We start from the raw sequence: 17,586 nt of genomic DNA on the forward strand, positions 1-17,586 counted from the left end.
GCTTTATGTTTAACCTTGTAATCGAAGAAAGCGCGATGGTGATCGGCCGAAACGAAGTCGAATTCAGTCGGGGAGGAAGCCGCCGGGAGCGCCGGGTGAAGGAGTAATTATTTTTTTTTTTAAAAAAAAAAAGAGAGAGAGAGGAAAGGGGGGGGGAGGATGATTTTCAGATGCAGAAGTAAGAGGAGAACAGAGAGGAAAAAAAAAAAAAAAAGAAAAGAAACAACGGACAAGACAATATGGCGAGAAGCGAAAGCGAAGAAAACGAAGGACACCAAGTGAATGAATTTGGCGATGATTAGAATTCTATGTCGGGGATGGAGAAAGAAGGGAGGAGGAGCGTGTCGAAGGAGAGAAAAAATGTAGTCTTAGCGGTTTGGAAGGGCAGTTTGGGTAGGTTAGGTGGGAGAGTAAGACTTCGGGGCGGAGTGTTCCAAGGAAAGAGCGACTGGACTGAGCGACTGGACTGGGATGAAAATGGGAAAGAGCAGGAATGGAGGAGGAGCATTGGCACCTGCTTACGCTCGCTACGTCCAAGTTACTTACTTACTACATGCATCGAGATTAGTTAGTACACTTAGCTGTGTACCTCTCTCTCAGGTATCACTTAACTAAATTTCTTACAGAGGGTTAACTTATCTTGCAGTTGTCCTTGGTTATTGACGACTACTGCTACTACAACTACTACCACGACAATCCCACAAACACAACATCTCGACGGCGTACAGCGGAGCCATACACTGTACAGTCAGTCAGTGTGCAGACAGACTCTTCTCTGTTCTCTTCCAACGGCTCAACTCAATTGACAGTGGTGGGCCTTGAAGTCCATGACGACTCTGGGCCCTTCGGTTGACCCAGTGCTGACCCTGGCCCGGCGACGTTAGGCTGGATGCGGCGGCCGGAACGGGCTCAGCGCGAATCAACTGGCGATAAGGCTCCATAATTCATTTGCGCAAGCAAGTTTTGTCTATTTTTACTTTTTTACTTTTTTTGCCTTGTTACTCCGTCTGATTCGTACCTTTTCGCTTGTCGTTCGGTTCTCTTCGGATTTAGGAGTTGTAAATACTATGTAGATACTTTCCAGTTGAATCAATTCTAAACCCATCATCCATCCAGTCCCGAGCGCTTTCAATCAAGTTGCGATCGTAATGGATGGCCGCCAAAGCGGTAAGCGACATCACCAATAGCCGTCATCGGCTTATCGTCCCCCCGGGATGTCTCAAAACTTCTCAACCGCTGAGAGACATGACAACTATCGATTCTACTCTGTACTCACTCACTCTGTACATGACCCTCCCATCCTCAACGAAGCTCTGACCGTCGCCTGCTGCCCCTGACGAGAAGGTAGGTCGTACATGGTACGACGGCCCAGGGCACACGTACGACACACCGTTTCCCTGATCAGGCCTGATCGGTCGTGATCAGTGGACTAGAGCAGCCACCAAACAAGATATCTCGACAATAGCGCCAGTGATTATTATGTGTATGCTCGTAGTATACTCCTTACTCGTAGTTTACTAGCTAGCTACTGTACTACGTAGTGAGTTAACTTACCAAGGAAGTAGTCAGACAGAGTATATAATTGCCTAGCGTGGCGTTAGTTATCTGACGAGGTGCTGACTTAGTACTAGTACGCATCTGTCTAAGAGTACGGCCGTGATGGAGTTATGCACGCTATCGGATCGGCTAGGCAGAAACCGCTGGGCCCAGTGGTGTTTCGTCTGAGCGTGGCTTGCTTAGCTTGTTTCCTGGTCCACACGCTGGCGCTGGCAGCTTCAAGGTTGGTGTTAATTGCGTTAGTTTAATTAGTTCAACTCCGTACCGCGTTCCCAACTTGCGCCAGCGCGACGGAAGTTTATACATGTCCAAGATTCATATCCCGATCGCTGACATCGTACGTCCGTAGTAGACTCCGTACGTACGACGAAGTACAGATACGTATCACGCAATTAGTTACTTTATGCATCAATTGTGAAGGCATAATACGCGTATATCTAATATCCAACCAGATCTCTCTCGGCAGATCGCTCTAGCACAACTACAAGCATTCTTCTCGTTGACTTGGGCAAACCAGCGAAAAATAAACTTTGTCGCCATTGCGGACGATGTTCGCTTCCGTGATTTGGGCCTGTTTCTCTAGCGAAAAGAATTCCCCGTTGCGGAGGTACACAATGCACATACTGGAATGCCATGCAGCCCCGTTGATTGGTTAGCGCTTCAGGTCCAGTATGTGCTACCTATACTACGGAGTACGTAGTAGAATATTTGACCAGATCCGGTCTCAACTACTACGTAGTGACTCCGTACTGTCTATTCGATATTTTCGATTTTTGACACGGATGACGCCCAACCCCTACAGGGGACGCTAACCATTCTACCCTGTACCCGAGGAGCGTACGTGTTACCGCCACCAATTGATCCGAGCACTGAGCACACAGAAAGAAGGAAAAAGAAAGAAAGAAAAGAAAAGAAGAAAGGTGGGCCATCGTTCCAAACTTCTAACCGTTTTCGGATACATCGATTGGTCGCGAACAAATCAGGTGTCTGGATTGTAGTTTTTGATTCTTAAAAGTTAATGCAATAAGATAAACTTCGTGTGCCCAGAGATCGACATCGGCACAGCCACTGAATGGCCAGACAGCTTCATGTGTAGCAGACAGTGTTTTTTTTTTTTTTTTTTTCTTTTTTTTGTTCAGTATCCAGTACGGTACTCCCTACTTGGTAGGATGGATGAAGATTGTGATGGGACTGAAGATACGAATGCAGTACAATATTCACGCTCGGATTCCAAGGTTCAATTTAAAAGGTTCGAGGACTACCCACCAAATCGGGCACACTCGCCTCACCTCAAGCCCGCCGACGATCAATTCAAGATGCAGCCGCGCATCCGGAGTTATGTTATTCACAGTTACGTACTTACTCTCGTAGTCCAATTTCAATACCAGGTCCCTGACTCCCTGTGCGATAAAAAACATGCCATTGGCCAACCCCTAATTAAGAAAGTTGGCAGAGATCTGTCCGCCACGGCTCGGGGTGCGATTGGCTGTTCCCGTAGTTGTCTCATAGTTGGGTTATTCTGCAGATACTCTCTGTATTTGTAAGTATCGAGGACGTAGGTGTGAAAGTCAACCAAAGCCATAGGTTCTACTACTACATTCTAATCGTAGAGTGTAGAGCAAAGCCCGAGAAACAGCCAGCTCACGGACCTTGTCGCCTTGTACATAGTAAGTTGTGCCTGGATCGGCCAGTGGAGAGAAAACGTCATTGTTCCACTGGTGGAGCCTAGGGCCCCAACGTGGCACAGTCGACTGGGTCAATTGTGTCCAGGCTACTGAGACATCTGCTTAACTACTGACTACGTAGTAACACAACTCAAGTTACTCTTACAGACGCTTCTACTACTGAGGAGGAGGAATAAATTTGCTGAGTTGGTGCTTATGGCTACGTAGTAACTTATATATGTGGATAACTACGTAACTCCTCATACGGAACTAACTACACTAATAACTACTACAGCAGTTAGTAGTAACTAGTGCCTAAGTAACTACTGCCTATACGTATAAAAATCAAACCAATTCAGCCTGACTCGTCCCGTGGGCGAATCAAATCTCGGGTCTGGTATTATGTAATCGGCAGATGTCTTCATCTGGCCAATCAGAGCGCTTGCATTGTAACACCTTCTCCATAAGTCTTCCTCATTGGGGTAAAGAATAAATAAACATCAACCGAGGCTTGGTCTGCTGCTCAAGCACTGCTAAGATGTACCAAACTACCAACTCAAGGCCGTCGGTCAAAGATGGACAGTGCCAACTATTGGCTGCCCGTCACATAACAGAGTATACATACTGAGTACTTACCATGGTCCTAACACATGTTGGATCTTTGGAAGGACTGAACTGACTTTGAGCTTATTCTCTACGGGAGAAGGATAACTTACTTAGTACTTTACGGTACCTTGGTTAATGATAGAGCTCTATCCTGCATGTGACCGAACTGCCGACTGTGTCGGCTTAGTTCATATAGCATACATATATTTAGGATGATTATGATTAGGATGTAGAGTCCGCGGAGAAAGAATCCCACACACCTTTCTAACGAAATGCTGGAGGCCGACATAACTATATAACTACATAACGTTGCTTACATATCCAACAACCTGATGCATGTGACTTCCACGACAGGTGTATGGACATGCTCTTCAATCTTGTCCTCCCCGATACATATGTAGTATATCTCCCAACCACGCCAAACCTTTGATTCATCTCTTGAAGTTCAACTTTCTTCGTCTCAAGCACAAAGAAAACGGCATAGAGAAGGCAACTCGGCAGCAACTACGTATGCCAAGGGTGCATATCCAAAGGACCAACCGAACGAGAAGAGAAGCAGCCTCACGACCAACACCCGCCTCTACGACGTCGGGGTCTGAAGAGGTCGGTGGATCCCAGACCGACTATGGTGTAATGATAGCAGCAGTCCGAAGGAAGCCGGGATAATCAGCCTGGGTTTGCGCCCCAGTCGGTCAGCGAGGAAGATGCTGCAGAGAATACCCCCGATATCGATGGCGTCGGTGCCGAGGGTCACGCTGAATGGGTTGGCGGTGTTTAGGACTTGCGCAAATAGGGTTCCGTATTGAGAGGCCGAGACGAATGGCCACTGGATTGCAGGAAGAAGAGAACAAGCACCACCGTCAAAGCGCGTTGCAGATTAGAGGGTTGAAGGCGCGAAGATCCCTCGTGAGGCTCGAGATGGTGCTGGGCAGTTTTGAGGCCATGGATTGCTTCAGTTAGGCCAGCGAATCCAGCAAAAACCTTGTCCGATGCAGTTGCATCTTTCTGCACGGGTTTGACAAAGTCGTGTCAATGCTGCTAACGCATCATCGTAGGGATCAGCTAGTGACCAAACAGCCCACTACACTTGACCAGACGTTAGCCTGGAAATATTTTAATGGATGGCAAGGGAAAGCGGTCTTGGTTACCTTGATGGTCAACCAATACAGAGCCCCTGTTCCGCCACGAACGTGTGCAGGAGAAATTTCGGCCAAGATAGTAAGAATAATAGCCAGTTGCATTCCCAGATAGATTGATATCTACGAGGTGAGTAATATACTTGCATGATCATCGGCTTTCGCAAAACCATATAATGAATACTCCTGCCCGCGAACATTTACTCACGATTAGTCCAAGAGGCAAAGACCTGGACACTTCTCAAAGCATAAATGCTCATTACATAAATATACCTTCGCCTGCAACAGTGCTTGCTGATCCAATTTCGAACAACAACAACAACAACAACAACAGCAAGAAGAAGTACACTACGACCATCAGTTAATACCTAGGCACTCTCCAAAAATCATTAAACAGAAAGAAAGGAAGGCTGAAGAGCTCACCGATAAGCTGGTCCCTGCTTTCAAACTATTCAATATAGTCAAATACAAAGCCGGGAGGGTCCAAGTCTTTGCGTTGGGCGAATAGTTGCCAAACTGCTTTTAATAGCAGCAGTAGCTTGTATCGAAGAAAACGACTGATCATTAAACCCATGGCAGAAAGCCGAGAAGCAGAGTAGAGCGACGGAGCAGATCAGAGGCCGATGTTACCTATTAATATAAAGTTTGATCAGATAAGACAGAATTCGACCAAGAAAAGCCAATTTTAGTAGTGCTCCATATAGAGTATAGTGTGAAGGATTCTCTACTGTAATTTATCATGGACACTGAAATAGGCAGTACGATGAAGACGATGAAGTAGAGATCAAAGGGTAGCCCTCATGGACAGCCTGATCCAAGCATTCTAACTCGTATGATAAGATAATTCCCCGTCTCGAGAAGGCTGAAGCATGTTGTAGGTAGTACATATATGAAAAATCGGCACTAAAGTGCCAGGGTACCACACTACTACATATACAAAAACGCAACGAAAACACGGCCATTCCCCAATTAGGAAGCAATGCAGTATCCTTCGAAGATTTAGCAGCCTTTGAATCCCTGCATATTGTCATACACCCCTACGTTCGCTCGCAAACCAAGCAAGTACCAGTACAGCGGCAAGGCAGAACCTCCTATATTATTTGCAGGTTTACGGAGTAGTTTTTTTTTTTTTTTTTCAATTTATTAATTTCGTACCGGCATTGTCTAGGGTTATTGGCAGCTTGTCCTTCAGTGTGTTAGATTCAGCCCCCCCCCCCCTCTCCTTTGTACTGTCTGCGTCGCATATTTCCTGCATGCTTTAAAGGCCAGAGTGGTGCCTCAGTCATGGTTAAGATTAAAGACTGAAGTGGAAGTTTCTCCAGCCTCGAGTAAACGGAGCCACGAAAACAAAGGAGCCACGACACTAATTACTTCGTTTTTGCCGTCTCTAGGCAACATGCTACCTTCTCAACTCGACCGTACTCCATCGACATGCCCGTATATTGTTAACAAAGGCAAAGAGGGGGAGCATATATGTGGTAAAGGGAGCAAGTCTGGACCACTATGGGCTGAGCATAGAAAGCGCCAGCCGCAGGCGCAGGATGACTCCTTCCTGTCTGGTCTCTTTTCTCGTTTGGGATTTTATACAAGCGAATCTACATCTGAAGCGGATACACCAGCACGCCCGAGTACCGAACACAATAACAATCAAGGACGAATTTACCCCAGTGACGAATATGCCGACACCTCCGAGAACTGCACGCAATAAACGCAATTCTACTTCAGCAACGGATACACCAACACCTCCAACGACTACACCCAGCAAACACAGTTCTACTTCCGCCATGAATACACCGACAATGATTGACCACAACAGTGCCCCGAGGCGCAGTTCACGAAACCCTACCCCGAAGGCTACGCCTCTACCCGTAAACAACCGCGCAGTTCACTCCCTAGAGCTGACTCCACACCTCCTACTTCAATCGGACCTAGTAGTGAAGGCATTGGAGAGCTCACTGAACGGCTCAAGGGCTTAAATGCTGGAGATGAAGATGAAATGGATCTTGATTCATCAGATGATGCTGACTCTGTAACCTCCACCCAGAGTATTGTCAGTTCCGGTCCTCGTGAGCCACAACAGCGAGATTATGATAAATACATGCCCGACCGCCTTCACAGTTCACTGTATTACGACATTGTTATTAAACATGTATCGACAAGGCTATACAAGAGAGATGGACCTGGCTATGTTTACATCCTTCGAGTGACTCCAGTGACTCCGGACAAGGATGGCGCAGAATCAACAAACAACAAGAAAATCATTCTCAAAGTTGGAAGTTGCGCAAGCATACCGAAGCGGCTCAAAACTCTTTCTGAGAAATGCAAACATAATGAATATGAGCTTCTCAAGGACTAGCCCGAAATAGGCCTAATAGACCTGTCGTACAAGGCTGAAAAACTGGCTCATGCAACATTGAAACACTGGTCTTATCATTCTAATTGTCCATGCGATCACAGACACACAGAGTTCTTCGCGGTAGAACCCGAAAAAGTGAAGGATGTGTGTATAAGTGCGTTAAGCATTGGGCTTATATCATTAACGAATACAAGGACGAACTATGGCGTAATGCTTCAAACAGAACACGTTCCTGACGCTGCTGCTCAGGGGGCGGCGTGTGACATGCTGAGCAACAAGCAGCACTATCTTAAAGTTTTAGTCCTTGGAAGCTCTTACTTTCTGTCAACCATTCTGGTATAGTATCTACACTTTGTGTCAGGTGGCATGCGACTTATTTGGTTGCCATCAACAGCAATATGAGGTAGTTCTCTGGCCATCACTTTGTGAGGTGATATGACATCGATCCCTATTCTTCTAAAGCGAGAATAAGATGTTGTTGGATTTTAAATTCTAGTTACATTGCCTTTATTCTCCATACTACTTACTGACTCCATATTTAACATTTCATCCAAACCTTGGAAACCGCCGACAACGCTCTTCCGGCCTCGACACCACCTTGAGAACAACATATCAAAGCTTGTATTAATTATAAATACTCAGATACATCTAAATACTCCAAACTCCATAGTTTACGCTATGTACATTGTAGAGTGATATCACCACCCGAGAGGCGCGAGAATGGGCAACATATCCTCGGCTTGGTACTTGTGATATTTCCAACCAGGATGCAAGTTATTCCACCAGACACAACTCGACCCATCGGTATTCATGCATGTGGCATTCTTGTAACCGTATTCAGCAGGATTGTCCAGAACGCGAGTCATATACTGGAACGAATCGTAAACCACGACAGTTGCCTACAACACGGAGGGTCAGATCGACTGGTGGAAATCAAGGAAAAAGTATTTCTGATATACTTACATCTTTATGATCATCTCTGAATTGAAACAACATGCTATTCAGACCCTCGTTGTATGCCGTCACCATCTCGGCGTGACGCTGGAACTGTTCCGGTAAATCGTTTTCTTCATGCACCTGCGGACTGCGAGTTGACGGTGGACAGTTCAGAAAGAGGAACTTTCGAATTCCGTCGGAATAAATTTGTTCGATGAGTGGTCGATATCTATTCATAAGCGTGGCTACGAAGGCAGAAGGCTCTTCATTATGCGCGAAGCCGTAATATACGCTTCCATCATCGGCATCGTCATCAGTAATCTAATAATCAGAACCGTGGGGAAGATGACTTACTCGTTGATCCCAATCCCGAACGAAGTGACTGTATTATCCGTTGTCCAAGGGACATATGCTGGCCGCGAAGCATAATATAATTGAAAGGCGTCTATTTGGGATGTCATATCACCAAACCCCCAGGTAGCTAGTGAATTATCAATTGTTGCACCGGCGATGGCTAGACTGTACGCCAGGATTAAAGTAGCGTTATATCGTGTGGCCAAGTATCCAATCCAGTTGTTGCCACCGCTCTGCGTGCCTGGATCTACACACCCAGGTATTAGAAGTCATATCCATTGACTCTCAAACAAAACAAAGTAATGGCATACGAGGAGCAGTATTTCCCATCGGATTGGTTGCCGAGGGCTGCGTAGAGCTGATATTGAAACCTGTGGCGGACCAGGAATCACCACTAGGTAAGTAGTCAATGTCATTATTAAGTTTTAAGTAGATTGTTCACCTAGGTATAAGCTGAGACTTACAAGGCAAACCAATACATCGGCGAGTGTACGGGCTTTGATATTGATATTGCAGCCAACGACGGGTAATTGCGAAGCCATACGAAAACGGATGCGACGAACACCACCAGTGCAGTGTAGGAGATTAAGGATCGGCAATTCATGGTCGATAGTAATCTATCGAATGAGTACATCTTGTGTCAAGACCTCGGGCTCATTGCAGTACCCGATGACAGCCCATAAAAACAACAAGATGGAGAGACCGGAAGAAAGAATATGTGAGAATCAATCATGACTGCTGAGAGTACCGGTATCTCGCCAATCGGGCTGGATCAGCCACCGCGGGTGCGGGGGCCACCTACCCTACGGCTAAGACGTCCCGCGCCGGGATGCCCACTTGGTGCGTCCCACCCTGAACCCTTTTCTACTGCCTGTTTGGACGTCGCTCTTTTTTTACTACATACATACTCCGGTAGTTACTCTATGCGAATATTCTACGGAGTACTACTATCCAGTTGTAACGAAAGGAATGAGCGCTTCATCCTATTTTTTATTTTCAAGTGCTTTTCTGAGTACCGCCAGACTACGGCCTAGCGCTATGTAGTTCAGCGCCGAGGTGGCCATTGACCGAGCCAGTCGATTTGTGTCACAGGTCCTATATTTCTGGCAGACTTTAAAACTACTCCGTGCGGTGCAAAGGTCGTCCCACACATGATTAGAAAAATGATATATATCGTATCAGTCCTTCCCTATGTTTGATATTGTCAATTTGAATTTTGACCACCGGCGTGACCATTATATATGCCACCAGGGCTGAATCTATGCCAGTAATAAACGGGAAAAATGGGATGTTTTTCTGCGCGCAGCAAGTCCAACTTATACGGCATGCTGTAGGAATCGGCGTTTGTGTTTTTGTGAGCACCATTGGAATAATTTCTATTGTTCTGGGAGCTTTCATCTTGGGAAAACGGAAAGCTAGCAGAGAAAACGCTCAAGGAGACATCATAACAAATCATTATCAAAAGGCGGAAGTACACGAGAAGCTCTACATACGTCCCGGTCATTCATAGCGGAGAATTACCAGCGATTCCTACAAATCAGACATGGAGATACGAGCTACCCAGTTGAGGGTTTGCTGGTCGCTTGTATTGGTGGATATATCACGAAGCTCTCAGGTATCAAACAGATTTGATGTGTATTATATATATGTACTACGGTTAGACAGTAAATACCCAGGGTACATACCTAGGTAGGTAATGTTAGTACCTACGCCCCATAGAGCGACCTTCCAGGGTTGATTCCAGATGTCTCCTATATCCACCATCCGTTGCAATGGTTACTTGTTATTCACACCTGAACCCTTTTCTTCCAAAGGTTTCCCCAATGTTGGGAGTGACAAGTTGAAGATATAGATAATATTAATTCTTGGGGGCAATGTTTTGATAACCGGACGACATGAATTAATCCGAGGAAAAAGTTGCATCGATTTTCAGACCCTAAATACTAATAATACCATCCCAGAGAGGAAAATGAAAACATTTTTCATGTTTTATTAAAAACAAGATGAATCCCAATTGAAATAAAAAAAACCATTCGAAAATACAGTGTACCCTTTCATTCCCCGATCATTATGTTATGAGACCCTTGACGAGAAAATGAGACTAGGCGGAGAATGTGTTTAGGCCATGTAGGTGCTGGCATCGACACCGCCTTCGGGATATTCACTATTCAAGCGTTAGATTACACCTGTCAAGCAAGAGCGCTAAACAAGGAATAGACTTACGGAAGGGCAACTTCGAATCTTTTCTCAATTTCCTTGAGAACTTTCTCGTCCTCCTCGCTGCTGACAAACGAGATGGACAAACCCTTGGTACCGAAACGACCCGCACGACCGACACGGTGCAAGTATGAATCGGCGTCTCCAGGAAGATCGTAGTTGATGGCGAGGTTGATACGCTCAATATCGATACCACGACCGAAGACATCGGTGGCGACACAGATACGCTTGTTGAACTCCTTGAATTCTTTGTAACGTTTGATACTACAGTATGTTAGTAAATCGTGCCAAGTCAATAGAGACTGAAGTACATACCGCTCCTCTTGGCTGACACCGGAGTGGACAGCGATACTAGGGAAATTGCACTCCCGCAAAAGCTTGTCCAACTCGTTGGCACGGAGAGTGCTCTTGACGAAGATGATAACCTGGTTGAACTCCAAGTTGTCAAGGAGCTCACTGAGTTTACGATTCTTTTCTTGTTCGCTCAACTTGATGTAGTATTGCTGAAGACCGTGAAGAGTGAGCTTAGTGTCGTCGTCCACGTAGACTTCAAGAGGGTTACGCATGAACTTCTTGCAGATAGGTCGGACCTCCTGCGAAAGAGTGGCACTGAACATCATAACCTGCTTCTCTGCGGGAGTGTTGCGGAAGATTTCCTGAACATCACGACGCATGTCTATACAATATTAGCAACAGATTGATTACTTATTAGGTGGGAACCTACCAATCTGGTCAAGCATCTTATCACATTCGTCAAGAACGAAAGCTTTGACGTTGCGAAGAGACAATTTCTTATCACGGACAAGGGCGTTCAAACGACCAGGAGTACCGACAACGATGTTGGGTCGGGTCTCCTTGTTGCTGAGGAGCTCAATATCCTTTTGCATGGGGGTACCTCCGTAGAAAACGGCAGTCTTGACTTGAGGAAGGTACTTGCTGAATCGAGCATATTCGTTCTTGATCTGATACGCCAACTCACGGGTGTGGCACATAACCAAAACCTGGACTTCTCCCTCGACGGGGTCGAGGCCGTGAAGAGTTGTGAGGACGAAAACTGCTGTCTTACCCAAACCGGACTTGGCCTGGCAGAGAAGATCACTGTGAAGCATTCCTTGGGGAATGCAAACTTGCTGGACTGTGGTGAGGCGGCAAAAGGTTAGATATCGTTCGATAAAAAAAAATTCCAAAGTTGAACCGGATCGGAAGGTAAAGTGCTCGTCCGCCATCTCTTTGGGTCGTTCAAGTTGCAGGAAGTTAAGCCATCAAGCCAACAAGCGTGTCTACGATGATAAAAAACAAAACTACTCTGTATGATGATAAAGCATGAGGCGGTAAACTCCTCGTGCTGCTTGCCGGCTACCATGGAGGAGACACCGAAGTGTCAACGCATTTGTAGGTAGAAGAATCCAGACACATCATTTTTCCTCCACAGATAGGTCATGTTTTTTCCGAGTTTCTTTTCCTCTTTCGATTCAACATCAAAAATCAGATGCTACAACTTGCGCAAAGCAATCTGTTGAAACCCGCGTAGACTTTTTCTTCCACGACTCTCCGATAGGATATCCTTGCGCTGCAGGCGAAATACAGCGCAGGGTGGTTCTTTGCGAACCAACGCAAGGACGAATCTTGAAGCGCATAGCAACAAGTATTCCACTTGCTTGGAGATAACGGATGGCTCACGACCGTGATGGACACTTTCTCCCTTCCCGCAGAGATGGACGGACGTAGCAACAGTTTAAAGAAGGCTGGTAAAAGGAAAAAAGAGCATGAGTGTGTGTTTGTAGTTAGACTAACCCTCCGATGGATGTTCGAAACCGCAATCGGTAATGGCACGAAGCAGCTCGGTCTTGAGCAGGAAATCGCGGAAACCAGTCGAGTGGATACCAACGTAACTACCCTTCTTATCAGGACGACCACCAGAGACTGTCAGGTCGCCTTTCTTGGTGGCAGCGGCGCCATTGCCGGCTTCGGTCGCGGCGGGAGCGACGGCGGCGGGCTCTGTGGTCTGGAGCTCCTCGTCGGAGTAGTCGATGAGATCTTCCTCGGTGGCCATGATGGGCTGTTGTTTAGATTCTATAGGTAAAACGGGGAGATTGGAGGATGATGGGAGATGAGGATTTTTGATGGAATACGGAGATGATATGCCCTTCCACGTAAAGATGTCGCGAGGATGGATGGAGGGGGATGGAGATAGATTGACGATGAATAAATTGACTGAAGTTGGCGCGTGTGAGCTGAGAGAAGAAGACGAAGGAAGTTCTGCCTAGTAGGCGGTGTGGGTGTTCCTTACTTTAGTCAGCACCACTATCTGTTTATGGACTAGCTTGCTGCCGGACAAGGATTAGCCTGAAACAAACGTCGTCCAGTCAGATGGCGGCAATCCTCATCAAAGAATAAATATCATTAAGAGTCTTCTTTTTTTCAAGCCCTTTATTTTATACAGGGACCTCTTTGTGAGCAGTATGGCTGTAAAGGCAAAGAAAGGCGACAAGGGTGCCCCAGGGGGAGCACACAGCCATATCCGAGCTCGTATGGCGTATCTACACAGAGCCGCAATATATTTACAGACTCATCCAAAATCCGAGACAAATACACCAACACAAAACCCAGACGACATAAAGCATGGTGATAGAGAAAAAGACAGTGAAGCTAGACAGGCCAAATCCAACATACAAGCAACTATGCCCCGACAATACATCACCCAAATGCGCAGCATCGCACTAAAAACGCAACAACGGCTGTCCCAAGAGACAAAGCGCGGTTTCTGCAAGAGATGTGACTTGCTTTTGGTTCCCGGTGAAACATCCACAGAAGAGATTCAAAATGAGAGCAAAGGTTGTCGAAAACCCTGGGCGGATGTTTTGGTGGTTCGTTGCAAGGCTTGTGAGACGGTGAAACGGTTTCCACAGAATCAGAAGCGGAGTGTGAAATTGGCTGTGCGGGGGAAGGAGAAAGCTGCCGTTGAAACGAAAGTAGGAGTTGAAGGATCATGAGGTGACGCATCTTTCTCTGTTGTCTATCCTCTTCCTCCGTGAAGTATACGATCAACCGAGCCTTCGGATAATATGTGACACGCCATTGCACTGATTCGGGCCAACGCGCGTCTGCGTTACACCGAACTCGAAGGGTCCAGCGTCATTATATCGGCACGATGGCTCTATGTGCCGTCTGGATCTTGCATCTAGTGATCCTCAGGTCTTTCTACAAGGCTTGTCGTCATCTACGGTAGTCCGGGATACTGGACCCATTCACGACCTCGTACATTTAACATCACTCCATTCTCCGCAACATCCTGGATACGGCCGTATTACCACAAAGCAGGAATCGAATATTCGCATGGAATATCCAGCCGAATCAGTCCAGCCTAATATGGGTGCGAAATCTACATTTAGCTGATGTCCACAATAGAACGAAAGTGATATAGTCAAAAGAGAACTATCTCATTGCCAAGTGCCTTTCAATGTATCCAAGAGAAAACGCCGAACAAGTAGGGATATACAAAGCGCTTGCTTGAAAATAGAAATTTACTCGCCGAAAGAACAGATATCGCTTGACGTAGGGTAGAGACAAAATGAAACAATCAGCAAGCAATCGCGAAAGGGGATATAAACGAGCGCAGGAAGAGAAAAAGGAAAATAAACAATTGCCGAAACTCCAAGACACCGATCACGTCGTCTTTCATCATGAGGTCCAATTTTGAATGGACTCATTGAGAAGTTTGAGATACGTAGCCGCGAGGCTGAGGATCAACTCTTTATGCCATTCTCCGTGCCGAAATAGTAAAAATTGATAAATCAAAGACCCAAAGTAGTCGATTGATCAAGAACCAAGAAAGGAACTTGATAAAGAATAAAAGATACGATGAAAGCCTCCATACCGCCGTGCCCCGTAATTGAATGATAAGGCACCCGGGTCACATGTCATTTTTGTCCGCGAGGACGAATATTGTATGATGTCGTGAGTCGAAAATAAGTCTCAGCGGGAGGCTGAGTTGATTGAAGGTTATACAACAGCTTGCCGTGAATAGAATGACCTCCCAGAGGTCGATGAATTGGATCTCTTATTGGAAGAGTAGAGGTTAGTGGCCGCCAGGGCTCAGAGGTTGATAATGCCGAGTATCGAGTTGGAATAGTACATTGCAGTAGAAATAAAGTAGGAAGGGAGCCATCATCGACGACGTGCAGCTTGATCAAGGCGGTGATCATAACTTTCAATGCGAGCACGAAATGATTTCACAATGTCTCTGATATGGCCGATCTTAGCGAGCTCATTCTCCAAGTCGTCGATTGCTGCGAGGATGGCACGGGTGCGTGCAATCTCTGCATCGGCGTTGCGAATGACGTTACCGGCGCGGTCACGACTGTTTTGTATCGATGCTTGCATTTGATCTTCTAACTGTACGCAAGTCAGCAACTTAAATTGTCGCAATATCATCCTAGAGGAGAGAGAGAGAGAGAGAGAAAAAAAAAAAAAAACCAGGAACGCACATGTTCAATGCGATGATGAATCTGCTCTTGCAGATATTCCAACTGATGCGACAGCGCCCTCAAGCTCATAGGATCAAGCAGGAGCCGGCCCTGACTGCTAGCAGCACTCGTAGCGCGCGAACTGGAATTGCTATTCCGCCCGGAGCCACGACCTCTCGAGACGGTACCGACATGGCCTCCTCCTCCTTGCAACGCAATCTGTTGTTGTTGCCGCAGAATTTGGATTTCAGAAGAAGTGAGGCCTAGAGAAGTATCGGGTATCGAGGTTGCGACGGACATTTGTCGGTGTCCCTATAGGGACATGCCCTTTTTTTGTCTTGTCTTTCTGTTTTACACTGATGAGATGGAAGATATGGTGCCGATCAGATTGGATGCAGAGGCACGAGACGGACGGCAGTGCATGATGATTGATTGTAGTCTGGATGGATTAGGAGGAGTGAGCGTCGGAACGAAGCGAAGGGAGAGGCGATTGTCGTACGAATCCGCGGTAAGGGAAGGTACCAAAATCAAGGATGTATGTCGATGTAACAGAGTGGGTGATATGAATTGTTGCGTCGGAGTTGTGGTTGTCAGATTGCTGCGTTGCACGTCTCTGGGAACTTTTCCTCTCGCAGTCACTGACTGACCGGGTTGGCTCCCCAGACGCCAGGTGTCAGGCAAACGACTAGCGATACAGAGGATCGGCCGGCATGAGAGTGAAAGAAACAAAAGGAGAATAGAATAACCGATGGGCTGGTTCTCACGTTTCGTCCGATTGTCGATGGGAGGACGTCGTATGGGCGGCAATGGGGGGAGTAACGTTAGTATGGAGGTAACCGCGGCTGCTTGTCGCGTTACACGGACCAGAATTGGTGTGGGGGAGGCCGCGGTTTGAGAGAGAGACACTATGCAGGAACTGCGAACGGACCTTTTGCACTCTCGAAGAGGAGGGATTTAATGAGATTGAGAATATGGGGGGAGAGAGGATGGAGCCCGGGCGGACGGGTGGAAGAGGGTGAGAGGAGTTGGACGAGGTGGTGTGGTGGTGGTGGTGGTGTGTTCGGAGACGATTATTTATGAATTATTTGATTTAACCTGAACTTGCCGGGAGGGATGGCCAATTAATGGGCTTAGTTTTAGTTTCTTTTCCAGTTGATAAGATTGATTTGCTGATTATTCTTATTATCAATGTTGCACCACTGCAAAAGGCAGGAATTAGGTAGCTATAAGGCTGCATAGACAATATGCATACCAACCAGTCACGGGTAGTCAGACGTATACTTGAAGCTGATATAGAAAGACTGACGACTGAGCGACCGATGCACTCATTGCTGAGCGTACGATGAGCCCAGACTATCATCGATGATTAGATTATAGATGCAGACTGTCCAGCCGCATTCGAATCGAGGCGAGGCCAAAGCCAACCAATGGCACATGTTTCTATCAATGAGGGGGGAGTATAGGGTGAGTTAAACGGTCTGAAATATCAAGAAAGTAGCCTGTTTTGTCATGGAATGAGGAAAATCACATCGGAGTAGAACAGAAGTGCGAGTTAATTAGTTATTGGAGTAGAAATGGAGAGGAGAGTGGATGAGACGAAGGCGGAGTAGGATTCCCCGCGTAATTCTATTCTTGATGGGAAAGCGGCAGAATCAGACCCAGAACGGGCGGTGTGAGACAGTTTCCATTCTTTCTGTCTCGACTCGACAATCTCCAACATCTTACTACGTACAAACAATTCCCACTGCATCTCACCTGTCTCCTGTGGACTCGACATTACATCGCTCCTTGCAATTGACATCAAATAAGCCTTCTGGGAAACATCTCCCCGGCTGCCCAACGTGTGAGGCTGAAGCATTGCGACCTCGCTATAGGGTCGGTGTGGTGCCGACTGGCATTGAAGCTTGCGACTGGCCCAGAGACGTTTTTGATTTATGCTGGCTTATGCACCTACGACGGCCTAAGAGGGTGTATCAACCTGTGACATTTCGCACAATTTACCTACTGCGGCTCTAGGCTGGGAGTTCTGCAAGTTTTTGAGAGCTCCAGCACCTATTTTGTTTTCTGTCCAAGAAAGCTTGGTCATCATTATTACGTCCCGTCTGGGAGAAACCCGTGCCGTGCTGAGAAAGCAGGTCGATAAACCTCGAGAATCCATGCACTTACGCCTTACCTAACCCCACGATCTACGGTCCTATCAACACTCACCCTCGATAAATAACCCATCCCTATCCCCAACGGCCGAATACCCGACCACTGAGCATCGCGCATCCTCCACTTGAAACGCCGTCATC

General features: G+C 46.7%; 5 protein-coding genes across 5 annotated transcripts; 2 read left to right on the forward strand and 3 right to left on the reverse strand.

The window, feature by feature from the left end:
- Positions 1 to 6,639: 6,639 nt before the first annotated feature.
- Positions 6,640 to 7,319, forward strand: EYB26_007239 (uncharacterized protein; the record flags this gene model as incomplete). Its single annotated transcript, XM_054266511.1, has 2 exons — positions 6,640 to 6,831; positions 6,933 to 7,319. The coding sequence occupies 2 exons, from the start codon at positions 6,640 to 6,642 to the stop codon at positions 7,317 to 7,319; spliced, it is 579 nt and encodes a 192-aa protein (XP_054122486.1).
- A 698-nt stretch (positions 7,320 to 8,017) lies between these two features.
- EYB26_007240 (uncharacterized protein) lies at positions 8,018 to 9,213 on the reverse strand (the record flags this gene model as incomplete). The annotated part of the gene is made up of 5 exons (XM_054266512.1): positions 8,018 to 8,218; positions 8,283 to 8,547; positions 8,610 to 8,856; positions 8,921 to 9,003; positions 9,074 to 9,213. 5 exons carry the CDS (start codon positions 9,211 to 9,213, stop codon positions 8,018 to 8,020), a joined length of 936 nt encoding a protein of 311 aa, XP_054122487.1.
- A 1,514-nt stretch (positions 9,214 to 10,727) lies between these two features.
- Positions 10,728 to 12,879, reverse strand: EYB26_007241 (uncharacterized protein; the record flags this gene model as incomplete). The annotated part of the gene is made up of 5 exons (XM_054266513.1): positions 10,728 to 10,773; positions 10,833 to 11,090; positions 11,142 to 11,502; positions 11,551 to 11,961; positions 12,621 to 12,879. The coding sequence occupies 5 exons, from the start codon at positions 12,877 to 12,879 to the stop codon at positions 10,728 to 10,730; spliced, it is 1,335 nt and encodes a 444-aa protein (XP_054122488.1).
- Positions 12,880 to 13,288: 409 nt separating this feature from the next.
- On the forward strand, positions 13,289 to 13,819 carry EYB26_007242 (uncharacterized protein; the record flags this gene model as incomplete). The annotated part of the gene is made up of 1 exon (XM_054266514.1): positions 13,289 to 13,819. One exon carries the CDS (start codon positions 13,289 to 13,291, stop codon positions 13,817 to 13,819), a length of 531 nt encoding a protein of 176 aa, XP_054122489.1.
- A 1,174-nt stretch (positions 13,820 to 14,993) lies between these two features.
- EYB26_007243 (uncharacterized protein) lies at positions 14,994 to 15,592 on the reverse strand (the record flags this gene model as incomplete). Its single annotated transcript, XM_054266515.1, has 2 exons — positions 14,994 to 15,221; positions 15,314 to 15,592. 2 exons carry the CDS (start codon positions 15,590 to 15,592, stop codon positions 14,994 to 14,996), a joined length of 507 nt encoding a protein of 168 aa, XP_054122490.1.
- Between the last annotated feature and the right edge of the window lie 1,994 nt (positions 15,593 to 17,586).

This window comes from Talaromyces marneffei, chromosome 5 (assembly GCF_009556855.1).
Source record: "Talaromyces marneffei chromosome 5, complete sequence".
Taxonomy (NCBI): domain Eukaryota; kingdom Fungi; phylum Ascomycota; class Eurotiomycetes; order Eurotiales; family Trichocomaceae; genus Talaromyces; species Talaromyces marneffei.